Source organism: Amblyomma maculatum, chromosome 7 (genome assembly GCF_055883805.1).
Source record: "Amblyomma maculatum isolate TAMU_Amacu chromosome 7, ASM5588380v1, whole genome shotgun sequence".
Classification (NCBI taxonomy): Eukaryota; Metazoa; Arthropoda; class Arachnida; order Ixodida; family Ixodidae; genus Amblyomma; species Amblyomma maculatum.
Window position 1 is genome coordinate 107,887,230 of NC_139350.1, and position 25,870 is coordinate 107,913,099.

General features: G+C 46.9%; 1 protein-coding gene across 1 annotated transcript in view; it reads right to left on the reverse strand.

The window, feature by feature from the left end:
- Positions 1-8,242: 8,242 nt before the first annotated feature.
- Positions 8,243-25,870, reverse strand: part of Surf4 (Surfeit locus protein 4) — a 33,637-nt gene continuing 16,009 nt past the window's right edge. Inside the window, exons 3-5 of the mRNA XM_084609365.1 lie at positions 24,213-24,256; positions 17,707-17,893; positions 8,243-9,750 (exon numbers count right to left, since the gene is read on the reverse strand). Of these exons, the coding sequence (XP_084465491.1) occupies positions 9,484-9,750; positions 17,707-17,893; positions 24,213-24,256 (498 nt within the window). The 3' untranslated portion in view covers positions 8,243-9,483. The remainder of the gene's footprint in view (positions 9,751-17,706; positions 17,894-24,212; positions 24,257-25,870) is intronic.

Below are 25,870 nucleotides of genomic sequence, written 5' to 3' on the forward strand. Positions count from 1 at the left end.
CCCTTTTCACTAAAGCTTCGGCTGTCCGTTTCACGGAACAACCGTACCTTCCTGTTTCTGTGCAAAGAAACGCATGAGCATAAGTCACTAGCTTTGCTAAACAACCTATCCCTCTCCTTACGCTTGGCGCACCAGTCACGCATTTTCTGGGCACGGGCGCATTTCTGCCTTTGGGATAGTCGCTTTCTCTTTCGCGATAGCTTCAACTTGTTCCATTCTTTCTCGCGCCTGCCTTTCCGCTTTTTTCTGCGGCAGTACTGGAACACATGCTTTCTGCTTTCTTTTTGCAGTCTTTGGAGTTTGCTCTCCTTACGATGGTAGCATTCTTCCTCGCGCCTGCCTTTCCGCGTTTTTCGTCGGCAGCACTGGAATACTAGCCTTCTGCTTTCTTTCTGCAATCGTTTGAGTTTGCTCTCCTTACGATGGCAGCATTCTTTCTCGCGCCTGCCTTTCCGCGTTTTTCGGTGGCAGGACTTGAATACTCTAGTCCTACTTTCTTTCGGCGCGAGCTCTGGCAAGCTAGCGGTAACCGGAGCTAGTAGGGTACCGGTGTCGTCAAAGTGGTCAAAGTGCGGCGCCGCGTCTGCATCGCGGCCAGCAGCGCTTGACTCACCTTCAGACAAGTCCGAACAACAACTGCTCACGCCAGCCCCCAAGCTAGGCAATTCCTCTGGCGGCGCCGCGGCTGCATCGCCTGACTCACTTTCACTCAAATCCGAACGACAACGGCTGACCTCAGTCGCGTCAGTCCTCCACCTAGGCATTTGCTCTGGCGGCTCGCCACTCAGTGCGTCGCCTCGCTCAGAGCTAACCGCAGCAGGATCAAGCTCCTGCGACAGCTGGGGCGCTTCGGATTGCGTTAGGGCCATAGGTGCTACGTCCGCGTTCGCACTGGGGTTGCTTTCGCGAATACAACCTAGCGTGGTATTGGGGCTCGAACGATTCTGACTCTGCTCTGGTCGCTCGCTGTCGCCTTCGCAAGTCTCGCTCTCTACAGCGGACGCGAACTCCTCGTCGGTCTGCCCTGGCTGATCACAACTCGCGGGCTGCGCAGCTTCCCTGATTGGCAATTCGCTTTTCTGCGCGCCCTGCTCTACAACACAGTCGATTTCGGAGACTGAAAGTTTCTCCTCTCCTAGCTCGTTTCCAGCTCCGTCGCGCTCTACACAAGCTTCTGCTTTCGACTCGAGAGGCGGTTCAGTTATTGCCAGTTCCCCACTCTCATTTGATGGAACTGTATCTCCTGCAGCTACTTGGGTCGGCATGCACTTCACCTCGCTTAACGGCGTCACTTCGGACTTCTCGCCGATTAAGCATGTGCTAACAGTCTCAGCTAGTGGCTCGACCAAGGTAACAGGATACTCTTCTGTTCGAGGCTCGGTCGGCTCGCTACTGCGGTCACATTGCTCAGCCGCTTCCCGAAGCTGTTTCTCACACTCCGGTGCAAGCTCGATTTGCTCCGGAACTTCCGCACTGTTTAGCCAATCGCTTACAGCGTCTTTCAACTGATACGCCAAATCAAAGTACGACTTGTAACACTTTTTCTCGCTCTCATATCTTTTCCGAAGATCATGAGGCGTTATCTGATATCGTATCAGCAATGACTCTTTTAGTTCATCATAATTTTTCAAGCGGTCGCCAACCAATCGCTTGATTTCTTCCGACGCTTCAGCGGAGAGAAGAGCTACCAACATCTGCGCCCAACTATCTCGCTCGAAACGTTTACTTCTGCAGACACTTTCGAAGTCTGCCAAATACTTTGCCATATCCTCGGCGATGAGGAACGGTGGCGGACCGTCTCGCGGTATTGAACTGTTACAATGAATGGCATTAAAAGCTTTAATCTTTTCCACGCTCATTCCATGTGCTGAAATCTCCAGCTGTATCAGTTTGCTTACGCGGGCGTCCTCTTTCTCGCGACGTTCACGTTCCTCTTTCTCATGACGTTCACGTTCCTCTTTCTCATGACGTTCGTCAATGATCTCAAGGCATTCCAAAAGCTCGTCATCTTCAGCTTCCAACTCAAGAATAGCCTTTACCACTTCTGGTTTTCTGAGTTTGTCTGACAAATTCAGACCCAACTCCTCCGCAAGCTCCAGCAATTTCGGTTTGCGCAACGACTTCAAATCCAAATTCATGGCTGTTCCGAGTGCTGCCTTCTCTACTGCCCACTATTGCCTTGCTGCACTTAACCCAGCAACAACGACAACACAATTACCAGCTCTGTTCTCTACTTAACAAAAGCCTGGCAAAACTCAGTAGAAGAAAGTCCCGCACTCACCAACCTCGCAGCCAAGAATCCAACGCAGTCGTTCCGCTGCAGGCAACCAGTCATCACACAGGGCTCGTTGCACTGCTCCCGCCTTTCCGCTGAGCTGCTTTGATTCACGGGTCACGCCTGTGACATCTCCGCTCTTCCCACCAGATGTTGCACCTCGGTCAGGCCTGGCTCGTTTCACCGACCACGGTCACTGCTTGGTCGTCCTCGTCTCTCCGCTTTCCGCTGTTCACCAGTTGTTGGACGACGGTATCGCCTGACTCGTCCCTCCAACCACGGTTACGGCTTGGTCGTCCCACCGCTGCCTACCAGATTGTTAGGTTTGGGGTCGCGAGTGCCGGGGTAGCGTACCGCTGCGGCGCGCGGCCCCTCGGTAGCGTTGGCCTGGCGGCTCCGTGGACGGCGGACGGCATCAAAGGTGCCAGCAAAGACGAGGTGTCTTTTAACGAAACAACCTTTACTGTAACATCAGGAAGAAACGGGCAGTGAAGCTGACCCGGAGAGATTACAGACACTCTCACACAGCTGGTGTCTAGCGTCGTGCCGACGGCGCGTCAAAGTAGTCTCTCTCCCAGCGGAGTCGGCCGCTGCTTTTTATAGGTTTTTCCAGTTCACAGGGAAAGGGTAAACCCTCACAGGAAAGGGAGAGCCAAACATGTTGGTTCACGACGAATGACTCAATCGCAGGTGTTCCGACCTCATCTCCTCCACCTCCTGCAGACAGGAGAGGGCGACGCACTTTCCCTCGATCTCCAGGCTTGGCCAGCTTGTGCACACACACGCACGCACACACATTTGGCGCGTGGCAGGAACACGCTGAGACTTGTCGGCGGGAGGAAGCGTTGCGCGGCCGATGAACGGCGTCGAAATGGCCGATCCGCTCGCGGTTCTGCCTGTTGCTATGCGGTGGTCGCGTCAGCTGTCCCACTTCTCGGTGGAGAAACGTAACAGCGTGCTGTTGGTGAGCGTGCCCGGGAGCGGAGGCGACGAAGTTGCGGCGTGTGTGTTTGCCGGCGTGTGCTGAGCGAAAAAAAAAGAAAAAAAAAACGACCCGCGCGGTCACCACATGTGCGTCTTGGATTGCCGCGGAGAAGTTTCCGTGCCTGGGCTCCCTTCCGCGCGTTCACTGTTCCCGCACCGACTGCGATCAGAGATCGTCTGCAGCCAGCAGCTGCCAACTGGCCACCCAGAAGTCGACGAGCGGTGAGTCACCGGTTACCGCCGGCTCTCTGTGCACCACCGACGAACTTTGTCGAACTTTGGAACTTTGCCGCTGACGCTTTCGTATTTACTTCGTATTCGGAACTTTACATATTATTCTTCAGGTCATGTTATCCTTTTTTTAATTTTGTGTGCCTTGTTGGTGTTTGTCTTTCTTGAGTGCCTGTCTTTTCGAGATCTTTTTGGCTGGAGCTGAAGCGTAGTTGACTTGTTGCGTGAGGATAGCATTCTTTTCTTCATGCTGGGGACCTGCCGCTTGCTTTCGCTAATGGGTAGCAGGGCAATTAAGGAGAGGAGGATGTGGGATTCGGGCTTGCTGCAGCTGCCCTTTGCGCGGCCGCCGCCCGCTTCCCAGTTGTTCTCCTCGTTCCCTTTCTCCCGCCTGAGGCGGCGGAGAGAGGCTCCGGCGACTTGTCACTGTCGTTCGGGCCACAGCTCCGCCCTGGCGTCCCAGTGGCTGTTCCCACTGGCGCCTTTTGGCGGGAACATGGCACCGCTTCGACGGCCGCGCTCGCGCGACCCTCCGAGCGGGCCCAGAGAGAGACCCCTCCGAGACATCGCAAGGTGCGTACGCTACTGTTCTTGTCTGCCGGCCTTTGTCCGCGCAGACCAGTGTGTACTCGAGTTCGTCTGCTCCGGGTCGTACCTGAGAGCGCAGCTCGAGCCTGTCGATCGTGATCCAACGATCCGCGACAGGCGTACCTTGCGGTGGTTGCCCACTCTCTCTCAAAGGAACCCTCCGGTCACTGCGAGAGAGAGAGATCACAGCACGCCCTTGCTCTCCGAGCGGGGCCCGGGAGACACCCCTCCGAGACATCGCAAGGTGCGTACGCTACTCTTGTCTGCCGGCAATTGTCTGCGCTAGAAAAATTGGCCGCCCTGTATACGCAGTGCCTGGTGTCATCGACGGTACCGGAACCATAGAAGAATGCAAACATTATCCTCATTCACAAGAAAGGGGACTCTAAGGACCTTAAAAATTACAGACCAATCAGCTTAATGTCTGTTACGTATAAGGTATTTACTAAGGTAATCGCTAATAGAATCAGGACAACCTTAGACTGCAATCAAGCAAAGGATCAAGCAGGGTTTCGGAAACGGTACTCTACTATCGATCATATCCATACCATCAATCAGGTGATAGAAAAATGCTCGGAATATAACCAGCCCTTATACATAGCATTCATTGATTACGAAAAAGCATTTGACTCAGTTGAAACCTCGGCGGTGATGCAGGCATTGCGAAATCAGGGGGTAGACGAGCCGTACGTGAAGAAAGTAACAAAATTCCCATAAAGAAAGGTGTTAGGCAAGGAGACACAATCTCCCCAGTACTATTCACAGCTTCTTTAGAGGAAGTATTCAGAGACTTGGAATGGGAGCAGTTAGGGGGATAAGGGTAGATGGAGAATACCTCAGTAATCTGCGATTTGCTGATGACATTGCCTTGCTAAGCAACTCGGGGGGTGAACTGCAAATAATGATTGATGACCTAGACAGGAAAAGTAGAAAGGTAGGCTTGAAAATCAATATGCAGAAGACTAAGGTAATGTTCAACAGCCTCGGGAATGAACAGCAGTTTACATTAGGTAGCGAAATGTGGAAGTAGTAGGCGAATATGTCTACTTAGGACAGGTAGTAACCGCAGATATCCGGACCACGAAAAGGAAATAACAAGAAGAATACGATTGGGATGGAGCGCATTTGGCAAGCACTCGCAGATTATGACTAGCAGCTTACCGGTATCGCTCAAGAGGAAAGTATACAACAGTTGCATCTTGCCTGTACTCACCTGTGGGGCTGAAACGTGGAGGCTAACCAAGAGAGTTCTACTTAAGTTGAGGACAACCCAGAGGGCTATGGAACGAAAAATGGTAGGGGTAACATTAAGAGATAGAAAGCGTGCAGAGTGAGTCAGAGAAATAACTCAAGTTACCGACATTCTAGTAGAAATTAAGAAGAAGAAATGGACATGGGCAGGAGATGTAGTGCGAAGAGAGGATAACCGATGGTTGCTGAGGGTAACAAACTGGATTCCAAGGGAAGGAAAGCGTAGCAGGGGGCGACAGAAAGTTAGGTGGGCGGATGAGATTAAGAAGTTCGCAGGGGTCAAGTGGATGCAGCTAGCGCAGAACCTGGTTAAGTGGAGAAATATGGGAGAGGCCTTCGCCCTGCAGTGGGTATAATCAGGCTGATGATGATTATGAATTGTCTGCGCAGACCAGTGTGTACTCGAGTTCGTCCGCTCCGGGTCGTACCTGAGAGCGCAGCTCGAGCCTGTCGATCGTGATCCAACGGTGGTTGCCCTCTCTCTCTCTCAAAGGCACCCTTTGGTCACCGCGCGAGTGATCACATCAAGCCCTTGCGTGCTTGCGGCGCGCACTTCGTGCGCGCAGGGGAGCCTTGCTTCTCGCGCGCTCCCGGGACACGGTGACTTAATATGTGCGTGTATGTGCGCTTGTATACATGTGTGTGCCGCTGGAGGATGGCGTTTCAATAAACGTCTCCTTTGTGAACTTGGAGGCTTGTGTCCTTGCAGCGAAGTGCTCTCCTCCCGGTGGAGGTTGAGCGCGCGCGCTGCGGTGTTTCGGGTGCGCGTGGTGACGGCTGATCGGGGCTTCGGCTCGGGCGACGCTCAAACCCGCGGTGGTTGGCGGCCTCTGCCCACGTAGAAACCATAACTGGCGCCCAACGTGAATTGTCCTTGGCTCCATAAGTCGTTGGACAGCACATCGGCCGAGCCGGTCGCCTTGACGATCAAGCTAAATTACCTTACCTGTATTTTCCAGTGCTGTTTCATACATTTCTAGCAATAGTGTTGAAAATCGTAAACACCGCAGGAGCTGCAGCAACTGATAGCAGAAGCACGGTAACGGCCATGACAAACCACCACCAGATGCCAAAGAAACTGCATAGCCTGAATCTGAACCCACATATTTCTTCAAACTTTCGGAAACACTCCAGCGAGAAAACTCAAAAAGCATAGTAGGAGATATAAAAAAAAGTGCACCATACCTTGCTCGAGGCACCTGTTTATATGCCTCACAACAAGCAGATTTCAAGCGCATAGTAATAACACTTGCCACTGACTACATCACCAGATGAAGAGCACAAGAGAATTAAACCAAGACGTTAACACAGATGATGCGCATCATCTGTGTTAACGTCTTGGTTTAATCCATGTACTGTGAAGCTGGAGTGGATTGGAGTAAAATCTGTTCTCAGGATCTGGAAGATGGTTGGGCACGTATCCTGCCTATGCTCTACATGTGCATTATATAACCTGGCTTTCGGCACCGGAGCATGATAAATCCAAATGAGGGTAATGCAAGCAGATAGGCAGCAATTCAAGAGCAATGCTCAAGACCGCATCTTTACTTCAACTTGTGAATTTCATCCAGATCTGTTCCATTTGCTTTATTTCACCACATGACCCACAGGTTGCGACAAAAGTCCATCATCAGAAAGTTCAAATAAAACTGGGAAATTGTGGCAGAGGTCACAAGCACTATGCAGTGTTCAGTGGTGGGAATGCAGAAGCATTTTGGAGCAGGCTGTGTAGAAGTAGAAAATTAAATTTGGAGCAGCTTCCTTGTATTCTGTAACAGGTGCCCGACACTAAAAAACAACAAAAATGCAAATATAAATATTCTTAAAGAATGATAGCACTCTGCATACAGAATGCTGCAAGATTCCAGGCACTAGTCTTATCTATGACCGCATAGCTGTTTTCATGTGCCAAAATTTACTTCTCATTCTACAAAGACGAGTTAAATTTTGAGTTGTTAGTATTAGTAGCACAATCTTTTCAGAGTAAAAGGTGAGAAGAATGTTAAAAAATACTTTCTTTTTTCCATTGTCACTTGGGACTACAATTAAAAATGTGCATATGACGGCACTCCTAAGTAGCGAAGTTAGTGCTATCAAGTGCACTTCAACTGATAGGGAAATTCAGAATAAACTGACAGACCCCCGGCCAAAGGATCGCTGTGGGATCAGTACAGCCAATTCACATTGTTGGAACTGAAATTGGTGCATGCCGTCATCAGTTCCCAGCACAGCCCTGGTTTCTAGCACTCAAATATGCCCTAGTCTCTTGCGACGAAGCGCGGTCCTACTTTCCTTCACTGACAAGCGTGGCATTGTTGCGAGCTTCGTACGCACTTGGGCTGTTTATTCTCTTTACGACACTCGGTTCGTACTTCCTTACACCAGGATGCAATTCAAGCTTATGTGGCAGATGTCTCGCAACAGCACAATTAAGCTTGAGACTGCGTTTGCGCATGCATATATAATTTTGTAGGAACTATTTTACAAACCCACTTACTATGCTGAAAGTTCAAATTTACATTGTTATACTACAAAAATAAACCAAAAACTTCGAAGATGACAGTGCTATTACAGCAACATGATTTAACAAGGTTGTTTGCTGGGCTAGTTGGTATAGCGTAATAAATTTGAGTGCTCAGACAGAGGATTTATTTGGTCACTGGACAGGAAGTTTCAGAATAGGCACAGTTGCAAGTAACGCTTGTCCAGTCTACTTCTTCTTTGGCCGAGCACTTTCAAATTCATTATGTCGCAGCAAGCAGGACTGACGTCCCTGGAATTTAGCTATCAGTATGGAGTGCATCTCAAACCTTTTTCTTGGTCTTACAGGAACTTATGGCGATTGTGTTGAGCAGAAGCATGATGAATCTACCAGGGCCTAAATGTAGGGCTACTCTAGCCTCTTAAAGCACATTTATTATTTTTTTTTTTTGCATTTGTATTAGCACTGTCATATAGGACAAATGTTGGCATCATCGCTGAAGCAGATTTTCAAAGCACACTCACTGAGAGTAGGCAGCAAAAGATTAGAAAGGGAAATGCAACAAACCTGAGTTCCTTAAGTCACCTTTCTAATCAAAAATCGGGTCAGGTTTATTGGTGCAGGTTGGGACAAAAGGTGCATCATTCCCACCACTGAGTGCTTTTCACAACAGAGACTGCAGTAACTAAACAAACCACACACGGCCAGGGACCGTTGAAGAAAATTGTACTAACACAGCTTCATACAGATGCACCATGCGGACTTGCTGAGCAATGTACACAGCCTTGAATGGTCAAGCTTAACATAGTTCCAGTACAAGGTTGCAGGCTGTGGGCCATGCATTTTAGTTGGGGACAAACAAAGTACTCTCAAACCTTCCCTGCAACTCAATAAACATTAGAGGAGATCCGTGTCCATGGCTCTAGTAAGCAGCCACAGTGACTGCACAGTAGAATGCCCTCGCAACAGTTTGCTATGCCCACCTTTCACAGTGCCCCCATCTCACTAGCCCGGTGCACCGCTTGGGAATAAGTGCACTGTCTTACATGCAAAACACAATCGCTTTGATCCAATTAGCGGCGTCTTCGGTCCCACATGACACTGGGTATGTGAGATATTAAAAACACTGCCCGATTTCAGAGACAAAAAGCTGAGCAAGAGACTTGGATTACAGACAAAAAGAACAGTGGAATGATAAGACATCACACCATTTGATTATAATCACTAGCACTGCATGCAACAACAAAGACAAAGCGTAGACCAGTTGCACGCATAACTTCGATTCCCTCTCCAGTGTTGTTCTTCAACTGCAGAAAACTCTGCCACATGGTTTTAATAGGTGCTTCAAATAGCCCATTTTGACCTGGTCTATTCATCAGCATACCACTGTTCACTTGTGTTTGCCGCAGTATTTTATTTCCATTTCACATTAAGTCAACATTTTTATTTTCCTGCACTGCTGAATTGCCAGTGGCAACCCGTAACCCCCCGCCAAAGAATAACGGCCGTGGATGAACTGTAAAAACACGAAATAAATATGCAGCAGCAGAGCTTCTGGGGAGAGCTGCCAGCCGCAACACTTTCGGCATTCCATACGTAACAAGGGATGAGAGAGAGCGGGGCAAGAATCTCGGGTGCCAGCCGTGGCTACAATGTCCGTGCCACAATGCCTCTACCAATGCTTCTTGTGCTCGTCCAGGGACACCCCTCCGGGGCCGAGCGAGACGACCATGAGCAGGCCCCCAATGACTGACATGGTCTGGAAGAAATCGTACTTGAGGAAGTCACGCATGGGTTTGTACGAGGGCACTGACCACCACGCATTGACCCAAACATTTACGGCCGTTAACCAGAGCACCAGGGCCAGTGCACACAGCTTGGTCTTGTAGCCCACCGTCACCAGGACCATTAGGGCAGTGGCCACCAGGTTCTGCAGCATCTGGGAGAAAGGCGGCGGGAACCTCAGTTCAGAAAAAAGGCTGCCTGATCCCCTATGGATCAGAATACTTGGTTTGTGGTTTGTTGGGTTTAACGTCCCAAAGCGACTCAGGCTATGAGAGACGCCGTAGTGGAGGACTCCAGAAATTTTTGTTTGGACAGGTGCATGACATCACCCACTGAAGCATCACCTAAACATTTCTTTTGGACCAACGCTAACAGCATTACCACATTATGGTTCGTGCAGTCGAGGAGAGAACAGCATACATGCTTAGCTCGAGCTACAGAGCTCTTTTTGGAGGCATCCTGCCTTTTCCATGCAGTAGATACGGTGTGTTCTTGGTATTTTTGTTTTATTTTATCTGCTTATACGTCAAACCAATGAGAATCTTAACAAGGACATTTGGCATAGAAAGTATCAAGAATAAAAGCACACAAGTGTTAAAGGAGTATAGACACCATTTTTTGAAGCGTCGGAAGGAATATGATTGCTTTCCTGGTTATACAGAGATGCTCCCCAAGCAATCCCAACCTCGCACGTTTCTGCAAAGATATTTTAATTTGATTTTAAAAACAAGCCAGGCAAGTACTCCGTTTTTCAAAACCCATTGGCATTGACATCTCTGTGACAAAAACGTGCACATAGGTAAACAACATGACGTCATCAAACAACTCTGACTTGGAATCGGCAAAGCAAAGAGCAGTGACGACACATGGCCGGACTCGAACAGCGCCGCCGCCGCTTCCGGCCGTGCCCTGAGAAAGAACTCCGCTTCTGCTCGCTTTACTCGATGGCTTCTTCGTTGGTGCATGTTACAATTACCTTACCGGTGTATGTATGAAGACTGCCTGCTAAACTCAGGCCCCAACAGCATGCCTGCACAAGTGTAGGGCTTACGGCAATGGTGCCTGTCGATGGCGCGCCGGGAACATACTGCGCCGCTCCCCGCCTACCATAGACGTCGCTAGCCCTAGCTGGTTTCACATCGAAGCGCCAGCGAAAGGCGCTTCGGAACGAGCTAACGCTGTAAAAAACGTCGAAGTTTAGCGCCGCTTTACTGGCAAGCCCATCTCGTAAAATAATTTCTTGCTTTGCACGATGCCTTCAGCAGCGGAGCTAGCTGACATCAGGTGCGTCGCACCGGGCAGCAGCTGTCGGAAAAAAAAAGTTCGCTTGTATCACTGTAATTATTTCTACCAGGACCTCTGTATTGGCCGAATAATCCTCGCAATTTAATCGTGACTGATAGTCCTTTGTACAAATAGCTATGTAAGCGAATAAACAGCGATCTGCGATAGCTAGATTACCGATAGCAGATGCTGAGGCAGCTATGACTTGGGAGCCGATCGCGGCGGCCACGGCTCTACGCACCCAGATTACCTTGACTGCGTCAGATGGCGCCACATGCTTGGACAGCGGTACGCAGGCCTGCACCGTCGGGACCAATCAGCGCGTGAACAGGCGTGAGCACGGGAGCCATCGGGAGAGCTTACGGGTTATGGTGGCTGATGCGTCATTACTAAAACATTTTTTTAGAACAGCTTGGCTCACAGCGTTGGCCAACCAGACTGATAAAGCAGCATCTTTACGGTTCCTTTGTTCAACATTCCTACCAGTTGACATTTCCTGCGCGTCAATCCATCAAGCTTTCGTGGCTGCTGCTGATTCCTGCTTCGTCGCTTGAGTCGCAGGCGAGCGGGTCGGGATTAAAGTGCCCGGCAATGTTAGCAACATCCACGCTATTGGGCGAAACAACGTCGCAGTACTAATTATGCTACGCTGAAGTGCTGCTCGACGACAATATTTTCGTGCACGTGCGACAGCAAGCAGACGAAAAACGCGACCCGAATGAGTCATCAAATTTTGTGTTTACGCGATCACCAACCTTGCCAGTAGGGGGCGCTCGTGTGGCGTTCTCGTATCTTTGACGTCATCGCGCGCTCGTGTCCGGAGAGGTCGAAACCGAAACTGGCCCTGATAAATGCACTAATAACAAATTAATTGATCTGTGCAGGAGCTTTTTGGGTCACAGTCCCTCTGTTTTGGACCACTGTGGATCGATTAAAGCAAAATTACCGGAACAGAAAATGTACGTGTCTATACTCTTTTAAGGGGAGACGCGGGTCGAAAAACGGCGATTTTCAGTAAAAAAGTCACTTTTGTGATTTTGACTGTTTCAGCAACACTGATCCTTCCTCTTTAATATATAAAAAAATCAGAGCCGAAAACAGTCGCGAAATCATTTAAAAAGTCTGTTAAAGCACGCAAGGTGGCTAAAGAAGGGGCAGATACGACCCATGTTCAAGCGCGTGACGCGTCAAATCGCGGCGTCGCACGCCACTGAAATTTTGCAAGGCGGCAGGCCTACGCTTTTTCTCCCTAAAGCTGGCTTTGCCGCTTCACAAACCCCCAGCAAGTAATAAAAAAAAAAAAGTTTCGCCGCCCAAACCTAGCATTTTCACTGGCCATTTAAATCACGTGGTGCGATTTCGACCACGCCATTGGCTGTCAGTGTGGGAAGCGGCCATAGCTCGTCTGCTCTTCATGCGACGCGTAGCTCGCTGTCACGCTTGCCCGCTAGTTTTCTTTCGGCGTGTTTTCAAAATTTCATGCATCTTCGTGCTCGTCGCTGCGATAGAATCCGAGAAGAAACGTGACTTTCGGTGTCGAAAGTACCGATCAAACCACGCGTTCAAGGGAAGTCACCGGCAAAGTGAAACGGCGTGCAGTGGAGACGTCCGCGGAAGCTAGGCCTAACCTCGGCGGAGGCGACACTTCTGACAGCTCGAAGCCGGCTGGGCACTGAAGTTTCAGTGACAGCTTAGACGATTTCGTCAGTGCATTGGATAAGAAGATAAGGATCTTCGAGCGTTGAGGAGACCTAGTACGGCGAGTGCCTTTATCGGCGAGATCGGTGCCGCGAACGCACTGGCGAGCGAGCAGCATGTCGGGAGCGCGGACGCTGCTAACTTTCCGTTCGCGAGTTGGCCAAGAAGTGAAAAGGACTCTCGTCGTTTCTAGAGCTGCGTTGCAGCAGTGTAGCGTGTGCCACGTCCGTTGTGTCGTAGTCGTGCGCGGTGTGCAGCTCCGGTGGACGACGCCCTTCAGCCAGCCCGAGGGAGATTTTTGCCGTGAACGTCAATGCAGGGGTTGCGGCGCTCGTTATTGGTGCTGGATACAATCAACTTTCCCGATTTTGTGTGGTTCTTGGTTTGCCGAAACAAGTGCACCATAAGGAGTTTAATGCCATAACAAAAAATGTGCACCTTGTGGTTACAAAGCAGTGGCTGACAGAAGCAAGGTTTCAGCATCACTAAATAGCCAAGAAAGCACGCCTTGAGAATGCTGCTCACAATGTAACTGTGGGAGCAACATATGATGCTGGTGAATTCTAAAACTGTGCACTGTATCATAATACCCTGGCCTGCATTGTGTGCAATTTTCATGCAGATAGTGCTGCTACAACAGCAATAAACAGCTTTTGTATCTTCAAATCGCATTTTTCTCGAATTCGTATTTTGGGCCGAATATGAGTTTTGTGCACAATATTTTATGTCGTTATTTTAGTTCAATCAACACCAAATTTGGCATGCATAATCTTTAGGATGTGTAGAATGCAAGTATCTAGGTTTAAATGCAATCAGCAGTATTTTTGGGCATGCAAATTTAAAAAATTATCTGGTGCTAGCCACTAAAAACAAGGCACCAGATATAAAATTGTCTCAAAACATTGCATGCCAAGGGAATGTTGCTATGTTGCTTATTTGCACTCAGTGGAGTGTTGGGGACAAGAAGAACTAGTTGGCTCTGCCCTACCATGCTTGCTGCTGTGTACAGCAGCTGCACAAACATGCATTGTTTTTCACTTATGCATGGCATTTAGAATATGAAAACATTAAGCTATTTTAAAACTAAAAGCATATTTAGAAAGAGGAGATCAATCTCTATAAGTGGTGCAATTTTCATTCACCTAGCATCAATATTAAGAAAAAAATGTTTTCGAGTAGCATCTCCCCTTAAAAATGATCAGTACAGAAAGTGAGCATCAAAAGAGAAGACAAAGGTATATAAAAGGCCACTATAGTGCCACACTAAGCTTCACAAGTACTCTACTACGCAGAAAACTTCATCCATTTGAGAACATTACCACACTCAATAGAAAGGCCATATGTCTAAATTAACCTTACAAAGACCAAAAAAAAAAAAAAAAAAGGAACAATGGCCACATAATATAGAAATGAGAATGACACGTGAAAGCTAATTATGAGTGAAGGTATTTCTCTCCAAGTGTTAAAAAAATGGTGAGTGATGTGCTGCTACAGTTGAGTAAAACAAGAAGTGGCAAATGCACCTCAAAGGAGGCTCTCCAGACAACGGCGCTAACTGGTTGTCACAACATCAAAGCTAATCTGCTGGATTCATAGGCCCCTTCGATTTTCAAGGAGTGTAGCACCTCCGTCCTCATTTTGCAGAGGCCGTATGCGCTGTCTGCACTTTTCTCCTCGTTGCGTCAAGAAGCAGGACTAGGTCTGCACGAGTTCTCGGCCATCGTGCACTCGCTCCAGAGGAGAGGTCTGTTCGATTCAGCTGCACTCTTTGCACCAGTTCCGCAAAGTTCTGCGGCGATGCCGCGAGTGTGCAGCACCAGTTCCAGCAGTTCAGGTGCAGCATCGGCACCAGCTATTTACAAACGAATGTTAGAGTGCAGGCCAGGCCGTCTGCTAACCTTGGCGTCGCCAACAAACTGCGGCCGGCTGTGTGCAACATCGCGTCAGCCGACGCCAACGTTCCAGTTAACTTGATGAATTTTCAAATAGCACATGACAAAGAAGTTTTGACATTATCCAGCCGTGATGCTTTTGGCCTGTGCTTTGTAATAAACGGCACTTGTCAACGAGAACACAATCGAGTTCGCCAAGGTATCGGCTACGCATACTCAAATAGACACACGGATGCGGTGTGATGCATGCTGATTATATATTTCAATCATGACCATGCGCACTTCGATCGCCGGCTGCCGCAAAAGGTGCGTATATATGCATCTGCACAAGACGTACTTAATGCGATGTGGTATACTTGAAAATCTTCATGTTTGGGATGATTAGCGCTGTTGATCGAGCGGCATATACACAGGTGATAGAATTCATTCATTCATGAATATGCGATGCATACATGTACAAAAGCAGACCGCATGTGGTCAGCTATCTGCAAATTATATTGCCACTCACATCAACCGGCGCCAACATGCTGAATAAGATCAATTTTCAAACAGCACATCGCAATGAAGCGCTGACACGAACCAGCCTCGATCGATGTATGTGTATGTGCACCATATGCAGCAGCTGGCACGAAGCGCAAATGAACTTCGATCACGAATTGAAGTCAGCATGAATCATAACGCATGCACGTGCTTACTTGGTAGACATGGCTTGAAGTATGCGTCGTCGTTTCTTTGGCAAACACAGGCACCGTTCTCGTTGACGAGTGGAATAAGGGTCGCTTCACTGTTTATCACAACACGCAAGCCATTGTCGTGCAAGCTGTAGTCTGCTTTCATGCGGCGGCAGCAGCTGCACCATTTCGGCACTGACTGCTGAGGAGGTGCACAGTTTTGCTGAACTTTTCGTGAACTCAAACTGCACGACGTCTGCACTTATTGAAACGAACGGCGTGGTGCAGAGGGCGCCATCTTGCATCGCTGAAATGAATGGTGAAGTGCAGCACGGTAAAACAAATGAACCTGAGGAGTAGAAAAAAGTGCAGCATGGCGTACGCGCCGCTCAGCCAAGAGCAGACGATGCTGTGCATCGTTCTGCAGAGCTTTGTAAAGCTGGACAGTTTGTTGCAAACAGATCCGCGAATGGCTGTATATACAGGGTAGTTGGGCTGCATGCTGGTGATTAGCATTTTGTTGGTGGTCAGGAGTGGTATTATATGTAGTTGTGGCCACATATGTAGCAGTATGTGGCCGCAATACGGCACCTTCACGCACGTTGTCCTATGTATTTTTTTTTTTCTTTTTGTATTGTGTTGTGTGGCACTGGTCTTGACCTAAGAAGATGGGTAGCTGCGAATAGAAACCCGTTGCAATCAATTGAGTTTCTGCCATCCCAAATGTGTGTGTGAGAGACGCGATCCACACGATAGCATGCACAACGACTCTGCGTCAACGAACCTGTCGCCCACAGAGTGCCTATGGCAGCTGGCTTCGAAATTGAATGTGATCATGTTATAGCACGCGATACATAAAATGAATACTGCGTGCACGCATCTGCTAGGTTGCAGAGTCCTACACTTGCATACTTGTTTTGGCAGCTGCCGTCACACGCTGCAGTGTCGGAACTGGCATTGCATGCTCATGTGACTGCCTGGCGTCGATGCAGCATTTTTCAGAACTAGTGCAGCCAGTGCAAGCCAAATCAAAGAGACCTCATGGCTAACCCTCTTGAAACTGCAAGCCCCTGTGATATCACACTGGCAGGTGTGAGAGTATTGAAAATGAATTCATGATAGTGATTGATGCCATCAACTGGATGGTTTCCTTTGTAGGGTATCTACCACTTCAGTCTCGAGTTGTATCAGACTCAATAACGAAATCACCAAATTGTTTCATTCTCCTACTGTAAGGGGAAAAAAGTATTTCAAGCAGTCAGCGTGGAATGGGTACTCTTTTAGTGTTTATAAATGTTATTGGTATTTCGGTCTTGTCTCTGAAGTCATAACATACCTAGTTTCATCAAGATAAAGTTGATTGTGTAGTCGAGCTGACGCAGTAGGTTTAATTAAGTTAAGTGCTCTGTCCCAAGGAGAGAATGCTGGCATAATTGAGTAGTTCAGTGAGTAGTTAAGCAGGGCTGTGCCTGTTAAACATGAACAAGTGTCTTTGTTTGGACAGCTTCTAATTTTCCAATAATGTACTTCGTGCATAAAAACTAAGAATGCTGGCATAATTGAGTAGTTCAGTGAGTAGTTAAGCAGGGCTGTGCCTGTTAAACATGACCAAGTGTCTTTGTTTGGACAGCTTCTAATTTTCCAATAAGATACTTCGTGCATAAAAACTAAGTAACGTCTGCATATTCTAGTAGTATAGACCACGCGAATGCACTGTATGCTAGCTGCTTTGTTGTAGGCAGGACATGTCATGTAGATATGAAACGTGTAATAAGTCCAGCTGCGACACTCACATTTAACATTTAGGAATGACACCTGGAATGATGGAGGTAACTTGACAGATGGGAAGTAACTATGGAAAATAGAACTTCAAATGGCCAGTACAGCTGAATTTTAATTCGACAATGCCTTTTCAAGCATAAAACTCATACCATATAGCAGTCTTCAAGCAGAAAACTCACATCATATGCACTTCTGCATATGATAATCCAAAACTGTGGGAGTTGAACTATACATTGTGGCGACCTTATAAATTATAAATTATTCAGCGGTCGTAAGAGGATATCACGTGGTGATCCATGTACAGTAATGTCTTACGCGCTATTACAAAGGATAAAAAGCGAACCCAAAAATTAGGTGTCTATTCTTCTTTAACCCTTCTGGCATCTCGGATGTCCTCAATTCCTTAGCATATTTTGTTTCTAGCTCACATTATTGTTGTAGTGGCAATAGATGTCTATTTGTGTCAGCATGAATTGTTCTTTTGTTTCAAAGACACTCCGTGGCACTGGCGATCGCAGGGGTGGGGTCGGCAGTTTAAGCCATGAGCTGTGGATAAGTACGAAAGCATATTTATAGAACTCCACGTCTGGCAGCCCAATGTTGGGCCCACTTTTGGCACACCAAATGACTACATTTGTTTCAAAGAATGCTCTTGCACAGCTACTAGGCCTAGTGAGAATTTTGATGCAGGGACCTGCAGCAGTAGCTACTGTTTTGTGCTCATTAACAATGAACACATACCAACTAGCCCAACCTATGGAGTCAAGTTAATGGGTGTCTAACCTGCAGCACAGAGAGCTCGAGGCGCAGCATGGTAATAAACATGAAGACCAGCAGGATGCGGCCGGTCAGCTGCATGTAGGACTTGGGCTTGTTCTCGCCCAGTGAGGGCACTCCCGCAAACAAGCTCTTGGCCTCCACCCGGCTCTCGGCCACCAGCAGCAACAGTGCCCCCACCAGTGACAGGCTCCTGGAATAGGCCATAGGAGAAAAAGCTCCAATGATGGCGCCATACTCCAAGGAGAAAAAAAAGTTGACTCACTTATCAGCAATTCTAGGACCTCCACAGAGGCAGCTCATGTGCCACAATTAATCACGGCCGGTCTCGAGGGAGAGCGAGCGCTCTTTCTTACGGCCCTTCTCAATCGCCGCGGGAGCAATGGGAACGTTTCTCCTTGACTTACGCTCTCCGCCGCCGCAAGGGGCACGACCTGCTCACTGTTCGCTCCGCGTCTGCTTCAGCGGCGACGAGTGGCTTTTGCCTGGTTTCATGCTTTCGCTCGCGAGTTTCATGGTGAGTGCAGCACCGAAATGAAAGAACACAAAAGGTAGATGCTGCAGCAGCATGTCGTCAACATACTACACACGTCAACGGATATGAAAAACACTGTCGTTCAGCAAACGTTCGACAAGCATGACATACATTGCGGCATGGTAGCTACTTTTGTCCATTTTACCCCGAATTTTTCCCAAGCCCGTACAAAGATAATAATAATAATAATATAAAAAAAAAAAACCTGAATGAGCAAAATTCCCATAAAAAAAGGTGCGAGGCAAGGAGACAAAATCTTCCCAGTACTATTCACAGCTTGCTTAGAGGAAGTATTCAGAGACTTGGAATGGGAGCAGTTAGGGATAAGAGTAGATGGAGAATACCCCAGTAATCTGCGACTTGCTGATGACATTGCCTTGCTAAGTAACTCGGGGGATGAACTGCAAATAATGATTGATGATCTAGACAGGAAAAGTATGGTAGGCTTAAAAATCAATATGCAGAAGACTAAGGTAATGTTCAACAGCCTCGGGAAGGAACAGCAGTTTATGTTAGGTAGCGAAGCACTGGAAGTAGTAGGCGAATATGTCTACTTAGTACAGGTAGTAACCGCAGATCCGGACCATGAAAAGGAAATAACAATAAGAATAAGATTGGGATGGAGAGCATTTGGTAAGCACACGCATATTATGACTAGTAGCTTACCAGTATCGCTCAAGAGGAAAGTATACAACAGTTGCATCTTACTTGTACTCACCTATGGGGCTGAAACGTGGAGGCTAACCAAGAGAGTTCTACCTAAGTTGAGGACAACCCAGAGGGCTATGGAACGAAAAATGGTAGGGCTAACATGAAGAGATAGGAAGCGTGCAGAGTGGGTCAGAGAAATAACTCAAGTTACCGAAATTCTAGTGGAAATTAAGAAGAAGAAATGGACATGGGCAGGAGATGTAGTGCGAAGACAGAATAACCGATGGTTGCTGAGGGTAACAAACTGGATTCCAAGGGAAGGAAAGCGTAGCAGGGGGCGGCAGAAAGTTAGGTGGGCGGATGAGGTTAAGAAGTTCGCAGGGGTCAAGTGGATGAAGCTAGCACAGAACCGGGTTGATTGGAGAAATATGGGAGAGGCCTTCGCCCTGCAGTGGGTATAGTCAGGCTGATGATTATGATGATTAATGAGCAGTGATCACATTGAAGCTTCTTCAAGGCTAACATGAGAGCAACTCGTCTGCAACAGCAAAACGCCTTTTCAGCGCTAGATGCGAAACCATCCATGTAGCACCGAAGATGAAAATAATTTCATAAAAATGTAATGTAAATTGCAAAATGCTTGCATGATATAAAGTATTAGTATAAAAGTGAAAGTAAACATTGCAGGGTTGAGTTTTAAATGTTATTACAATTCATATATTAGCCAATGTGTAGTGTTATAAACATTATTTTAATTTTGCGAATAAAATTGTTTTAATGAAATTTTACATGATATTAAGCTTATTATTTCAAGCCCTATATACCGACCCATTGAGGCTCTCTTCGGGAAAGTAAGGTTAATGTGTGAAAGGGAACGACATATGCTAGATGTGAGGGCTGTAACAGCTAGCGGCACTTGACTACATTGTCACGCCGGACGTTTCATCTGAGAGCAAAATCAAAGCACCTAGCGTCAATGCCAAAAAAAAAAATCATTTCTGCTGTGCCACAATCAGTAACAGAGGGACTGAAGGAAGTGATGGCATCTCCTACCACCCAATTTCCCACTGTCACATATTCCGGTTCACCTTACGTCGCTGGACATATCGTTTAGTTAATCAACTTCGGGTGTGACGCTTGCGCTATTCTTCTTGAAACTAGCGAAAGAAGCAGCCCCATGTAGTACACTTTTCTATAAGGACAATATTCTAGTGGACTGCATTATCTGAAACCAGAGCTTGTTGCCCTATTGGACAAGTTTTTTGTTTTTCTGAAAAAGCTGGCGTGCACCTACTACACACAAAAGTTCTCGAAGTACTTAAGATCTCGATTCAGTCAGCAATTGAGAATTCAACACTGAGTTGCCCGAAAGGAATTAACAACAGCAATGTTATTAAGTCCGCTTCTTTGATATTTGAAAAATTTCTCAGAATTCTTCTTCACAATTAATTATACCAGGAAAGTGACAGAGAAGAACGAGAGGCCAACTCCTTGTGTGCAAAAGCCCTGCAGGAAGATTTTGAGACTGAATTTCCTAGACGCAGGTCGCATTTTGATGAATTGATGATTATGTAGTGCAATGTGTAACTTTGAAGGACAATTTTTTTATTGTTTGCCACACTTTTTAATTCTGCTTAACTGTTTATGCCCATTTCCTTGATTAAAAGTAGTCACGTGACTACATATACATCTTCGATCTTTTAACCGACTGATATGTTTTGAACGAAGCTAGAACAGCCCACTCCATTAGACAAGTGAAATTTTTACTATACGAGTAAATTTTTGTTCTTTACTCTGAATCTGAGACGTGCCATGAATTTCGCCGGTGCCTTTTTTGATCTAAATGAAAACGGTAGCGGTTGAAAGAATCTCCTTCCAGCAGTCCACCATGCATTCATGTCAGGTCGCGCTACACCTGCTTACAACATTCAAAGGCACATTACATAGCCTGGTAAATTTATTTTTGTACAAAACTTAGGGGCAAAAAATGTTGAAGTGTGCCCGAAGCTTCATTCGACCGTGCACAACCGCATTGACGAAGGCGCGCGCGTGCGTGCTTGAGCAGATTGTTGACTGTATTTTATTCCTCGTACACGATAAATGTTTGATGCTGATCACGGCCTTTGTATAAACCATAAGGGGTGAAATTTCAGGACCTGCCAGTTGCAACTGACGCGGGCGGAGCTAAAAGCGAGCGCGTTTCGCTTGCGCGTGAACGGCTGTAGTGGAGGAGCACCAGTGGGGCGGTGGCGACCCCAAGGCGCGGCGGGCGGTGGAAACAGACCCCATTGGAGAGGCCGTAAGAGAAGAGAAGCGCGCTCTGTCTCGAGACCGGCAGTGAATTAATATACTAATTCAGCATGAAAGCACACTTTTGTCCAGCCTAATCACAAAACCATAGTGCACCAGAGTCACACCCAAGGGGATCACCTTCATGTCGCGTTCGAACATACATGGGCCTTCATCTGGCATCCATTTCTCAATTTATGTGCTGCCACCTTTGAAAGGCTTGCACCACAGAGAGAGGACCAGCGTAGCCACTGCTACAGTTTTCAGTTCCGGATCAGCCTGAATCTGCACACAATTTTTGGGGGCATTCAGCCCATGCATGAAGCTAGATTGATTGCAGTTACATAATCTTTCTTGATAAACTAAGAACTCCATTCAGGTTAACAAATAACAACACTATGGACCCTTTGCAGTACTCTGGAAGTCGGCTTCCCTGCACAGTGAAAAACCCCTTCACCATGGTGGCCAAACTTGTTTAGGGAGCAGAAATAGGGTGAAGTGAAGGAGACCTCTACCGTGACAATGACCCCATTCATTTCCTGTACGCCTTTCCTTCCATTGATGTCGCGATTATGGGGCTAAGAGCGCCTTTGGGAAGCCAATGCCTCGCAAATGCCCCCTAAAGCTGTTCAACAGCGAAGGAATGCTACTTTCCAGGTTTGCGCATGATATGAAGTTTGATATAAAAGTATTCGGTGCTGTATTCAACTTCGGTCCCTACAACTGACCGGTATAGGGGTTCTTGCCATGTAGGAAAGCTGATTAGCGGAGTTCTGCAAAGGGTCCAAAGAATTCAGCTTTGTTCCCCATTTTCACACTTGCGTGGTTAATGACATCAGAAGACAATAGCCTTACTTTTCCCCATGCAAACGAAGTCCACTAACGTTAACATTCTCACCATAGCACATTACAGTGAAGCAATAGAAATTCATCTTTAATGACATAAGACAAAAAACAGTTACATTTAACACAAAAGAAAAATCTTTGACAACTTGACAGACTGCCACAAAAATTTCACAAAATATATCTTGTAAAAAACGAACACAATTTCCAGAATATACATTCTGTCCGATACCAGACAAGAGTCCGATGTCAGAAACGAGTATCTGCAGTTACAGAATTTACCAGGCTGAACGTTCTAGTGAGTAAAAAAATGATGGACGATTTATAGCATAGTTAGGCCAATAGCAAATTAGAAGCACTGACACGTAGAGGTTCACTTTGATTTTGATTTGCCTGGGTTTTAAAAGGCTAAGCAGATGAGTAAAAACCTTAGTGGTAGTGCACTATAAAATCTTGGGGCTGCTTAACACATTTGAAAAGAGCAGTGTGATAGTGCTGTGTTCTGAAACCTATATGCATCGATAGAAGTTAATGAAGGTCACACCATGGCAAACACAGCGCGAGAGATGACCACTTAAAGACTACCAGATAAACTAGCAGTAACCAGGTTCCCTGGCTTTTGACAGGGGACCACTACTGCGTGCTGCAAATGTATGCACCTTGTATATCTGCTTGAGTTCAGGCCCACCTGTGTGGCACTAATGCTGCCGTGTTTGGTGAGCCTGATTTTGCGGAACACATCTCACGGCACAGGTGGTGCTTCAGTGACCGGCCATGCGCAGAAACGGACAAATGCCCTGCATTCTGCCTTTCCTCCCTTCACCATTCAATTGTTGGCCCTCCATCAACCTCACAAAGAGCAGTTTTAACACTTGAGCTAATAAAGTGATAGCATTAAAGGCCCCGTTTGCTAGAAAATCTGACACTGACGTTAATGGTGTTGGGGGTAACAATCACGAGCATGCCTCCGACAAATGGCAGTTGGTCGTCGACACGTCCGGGCACTAACCAGTCGGCGAGTTGCGGGATGTCACAAGACTACATGACATGGCCCAGTTGGTAGGAGCTGCCAACTAGGGCAGTTGGGGGGGGACTTGAAATAGGAATCAAACCCTTTGCAGACCTTGGATCTCTAGTCCGACATGCTACTCCAAAGCCACAAGAGCAAATTCATACGGCTTGTTTAAAGTGGGGCTTTGCATCCACACTCGCTGGTCTTTCACATAATACGGCAGCTCCCAACTGTAGGCTAACGAGTACGCATGAGATAACAGAGCCATAAATTAAGGATTAGCGATTAAACAAGTAGCAAAGTGCAGGTACGTGAATGAAGATTCACAAGCATTATTCAAATTCCACCTTCGCACCCTTAGCTCTACTACTAGGTTTTTGCTTACTCTGGCTACTGCAAAAATGTCACATGACCCTTCAGCTGCTTTAAACTAAGGTTAAGAGCAAAGAGTAGAAAAGTACACATAGCAAGCACAAACTTGACACCCTTCTCACTTGCGCCATTTTACAGTCTTTATGCCCTATGAGAACCCACGGGAACGCTTGCCATTTTGATTGCTGAGCTCTAACGCAATGAGAGCAGCCAACATTTTGTGGGTGATCCCAAGGAGCTTTTTAACACTCACAAGCATGATCTTCTGCGCTCTATCAAAGCCACATGAGGCATGCTAACTGGGCTACGTTGAGAGCATCTAGGCCAGGAACAGTGGAACCTATTGCCATATAGCCTACTGCAAAACCCAGCACCCCTATAACCGATAGTGCCATTGCATGATTGTGACTATGAGCCCTGAGTGGTGAACCACCACAGAAGCCCCATGATTCCGGCTCTCGTGCCACCTTTCATACTTTTCTTTCTTTCGTACCACTGTCAAGGATGTGGTATGAAATCTTTATGCAAGTGATATGCAAAAGAAGCCTGGGGGTACTATGTGAAACCTGGCTCAAAGTAAAGAAACAAGTTTCCCTCAAGGATAGATGGGCTCACTGCCATCGACTCAGCACCAGTAGTCTACTGAGAAGTTAGGCTGCACAAACACTGCGCCACATCTATATAGGTTATCACAGCATACCAACTGCCAAGTCCACTTTCTCGGAAGCACTCACAATAGCTTGCTGCAAAACATGAAAGCTGCTGTGTCGTCCTATATACAAGGGGCACCAGCAGAAAAACGGCACTCACCTGAACAGGAAGCCCAGATCCCAGAGTATACTGTAGGCAAATGTCTGCAAACAAGAGAATAAAGCATATGCAGGAGACATGAAAGAAACTAGTTTCATAAGCAGCAGCAACAAAGTTGATGCAAAATATGCATTTGCACACAATGGTCCCACACCTTTTTAGTTCTTTAGCAGTACCAGACTAATTGCTTCAAGTACCTGCCCTTGCCTATTCCGCCATTCCACATGCCATGCAGTACCCTGGCAGATCACACACAAGGAGGCAATATCTCTCCTTCTAGGTGAGAGAGAATGTTCAATTACTGTGCAATCCATTCTAATATAGTGTTAGCTAACCCAAAGGCTGTGAACATATTAAAGGCAACCAACAATTCCATATATTGCAGGTTAACCTCAACCACTTCCATGCATCCTCACAATGAAATTGCATACAAGGATGGCGCATTTTCACACAGTACACTTCGCCACCTCAGTACATGAACACCGTACGCTTCAAAGCACACTTAGGTAGCACTGCGGCTGTTCACCCTATCAGTGCGCACAGGGTTTTTCATGCACTTCTGAGAAAGCCAAGCATCAGGCCAGCTATTTCTACAAAGCTCATTAATTTGAACTCAATGGGATGCCTGAAATTATCCAAAAGTAAAAAACCAAACTATCAAAGAAGGCATTTAGGAATGTCTTTGCTTCTGAAAAAAGTTCATCATTGTTGCGCACCTTTTCTTCATGTATAAAGGGTGTTTCACATAACTTGAACCAAGGATTTAAAAAAAAAAGCGAACCTTATAGCTGGATAAGACCAACGACATAGTGTTTGTTGTTACGTAGTGCTCCTCAGAGTATTTTCTATATTGCACTCAATTAGCTAATTAACTAAAATGAATTATGCAAACTATTGTATTATTCACTTTAGGGCAAAAGTCACTCCACTCAAGTTGTAGTGTGGGCTAAGATACAACCGACCCAGTTTTGTCTGTTAACCTACCTCCTATGTGATAGTTTTTTCCAGCATTTAAAGAAACCACACAAACAATACCACTTGACTGCAGTCTTGCGCTACCATATTGCAGTGCTGCCAAACGTTTTTTTGAATTAACGAAGTGTGCACGTTTCCCGTTTCGAAATGAGCGGCTGACAGATGCCACTATCAGCGTAGTCTCAGACCTGCGCCAGCACATTCTGCTGGAGCATGGAAATCCCCAGCCACGATTAGTGATAAGCGATAGGCAGGCCACCAAAAGCAATCTCGGACAGAGATTTTATCAAGTTATCACACTGACAAAACAAAGAAGGAAAAAAGCACTCAAGTTACCTAATTCAAGGCAGGCTCGTTTTTTTTTTTTAATTTGTGTCATGGTGCAGCCCGTAAATGGCCGCTCACTTGATCACGGTCACCGCTACGTTTCATTTGTGTCCAAACGTTGTTGGGAGCGCTACAACATTATAATGCACGGGCGCATTCACAAGACAACTTTTTTATATTTTGAGGGCTTTCTTCAAAGACCGGAAGAAACGGCCACGTCATGGGTACATTGGTAGAAAAAACTGGATGTGTTGTTTCCGAACCCCCTCCACAACATGATGAAACCCACTTGGCCCTGAAAAGAATAGTAAATTTATATATTTCCCCTGGGATGAATAAAAATCATCTTATTTAAT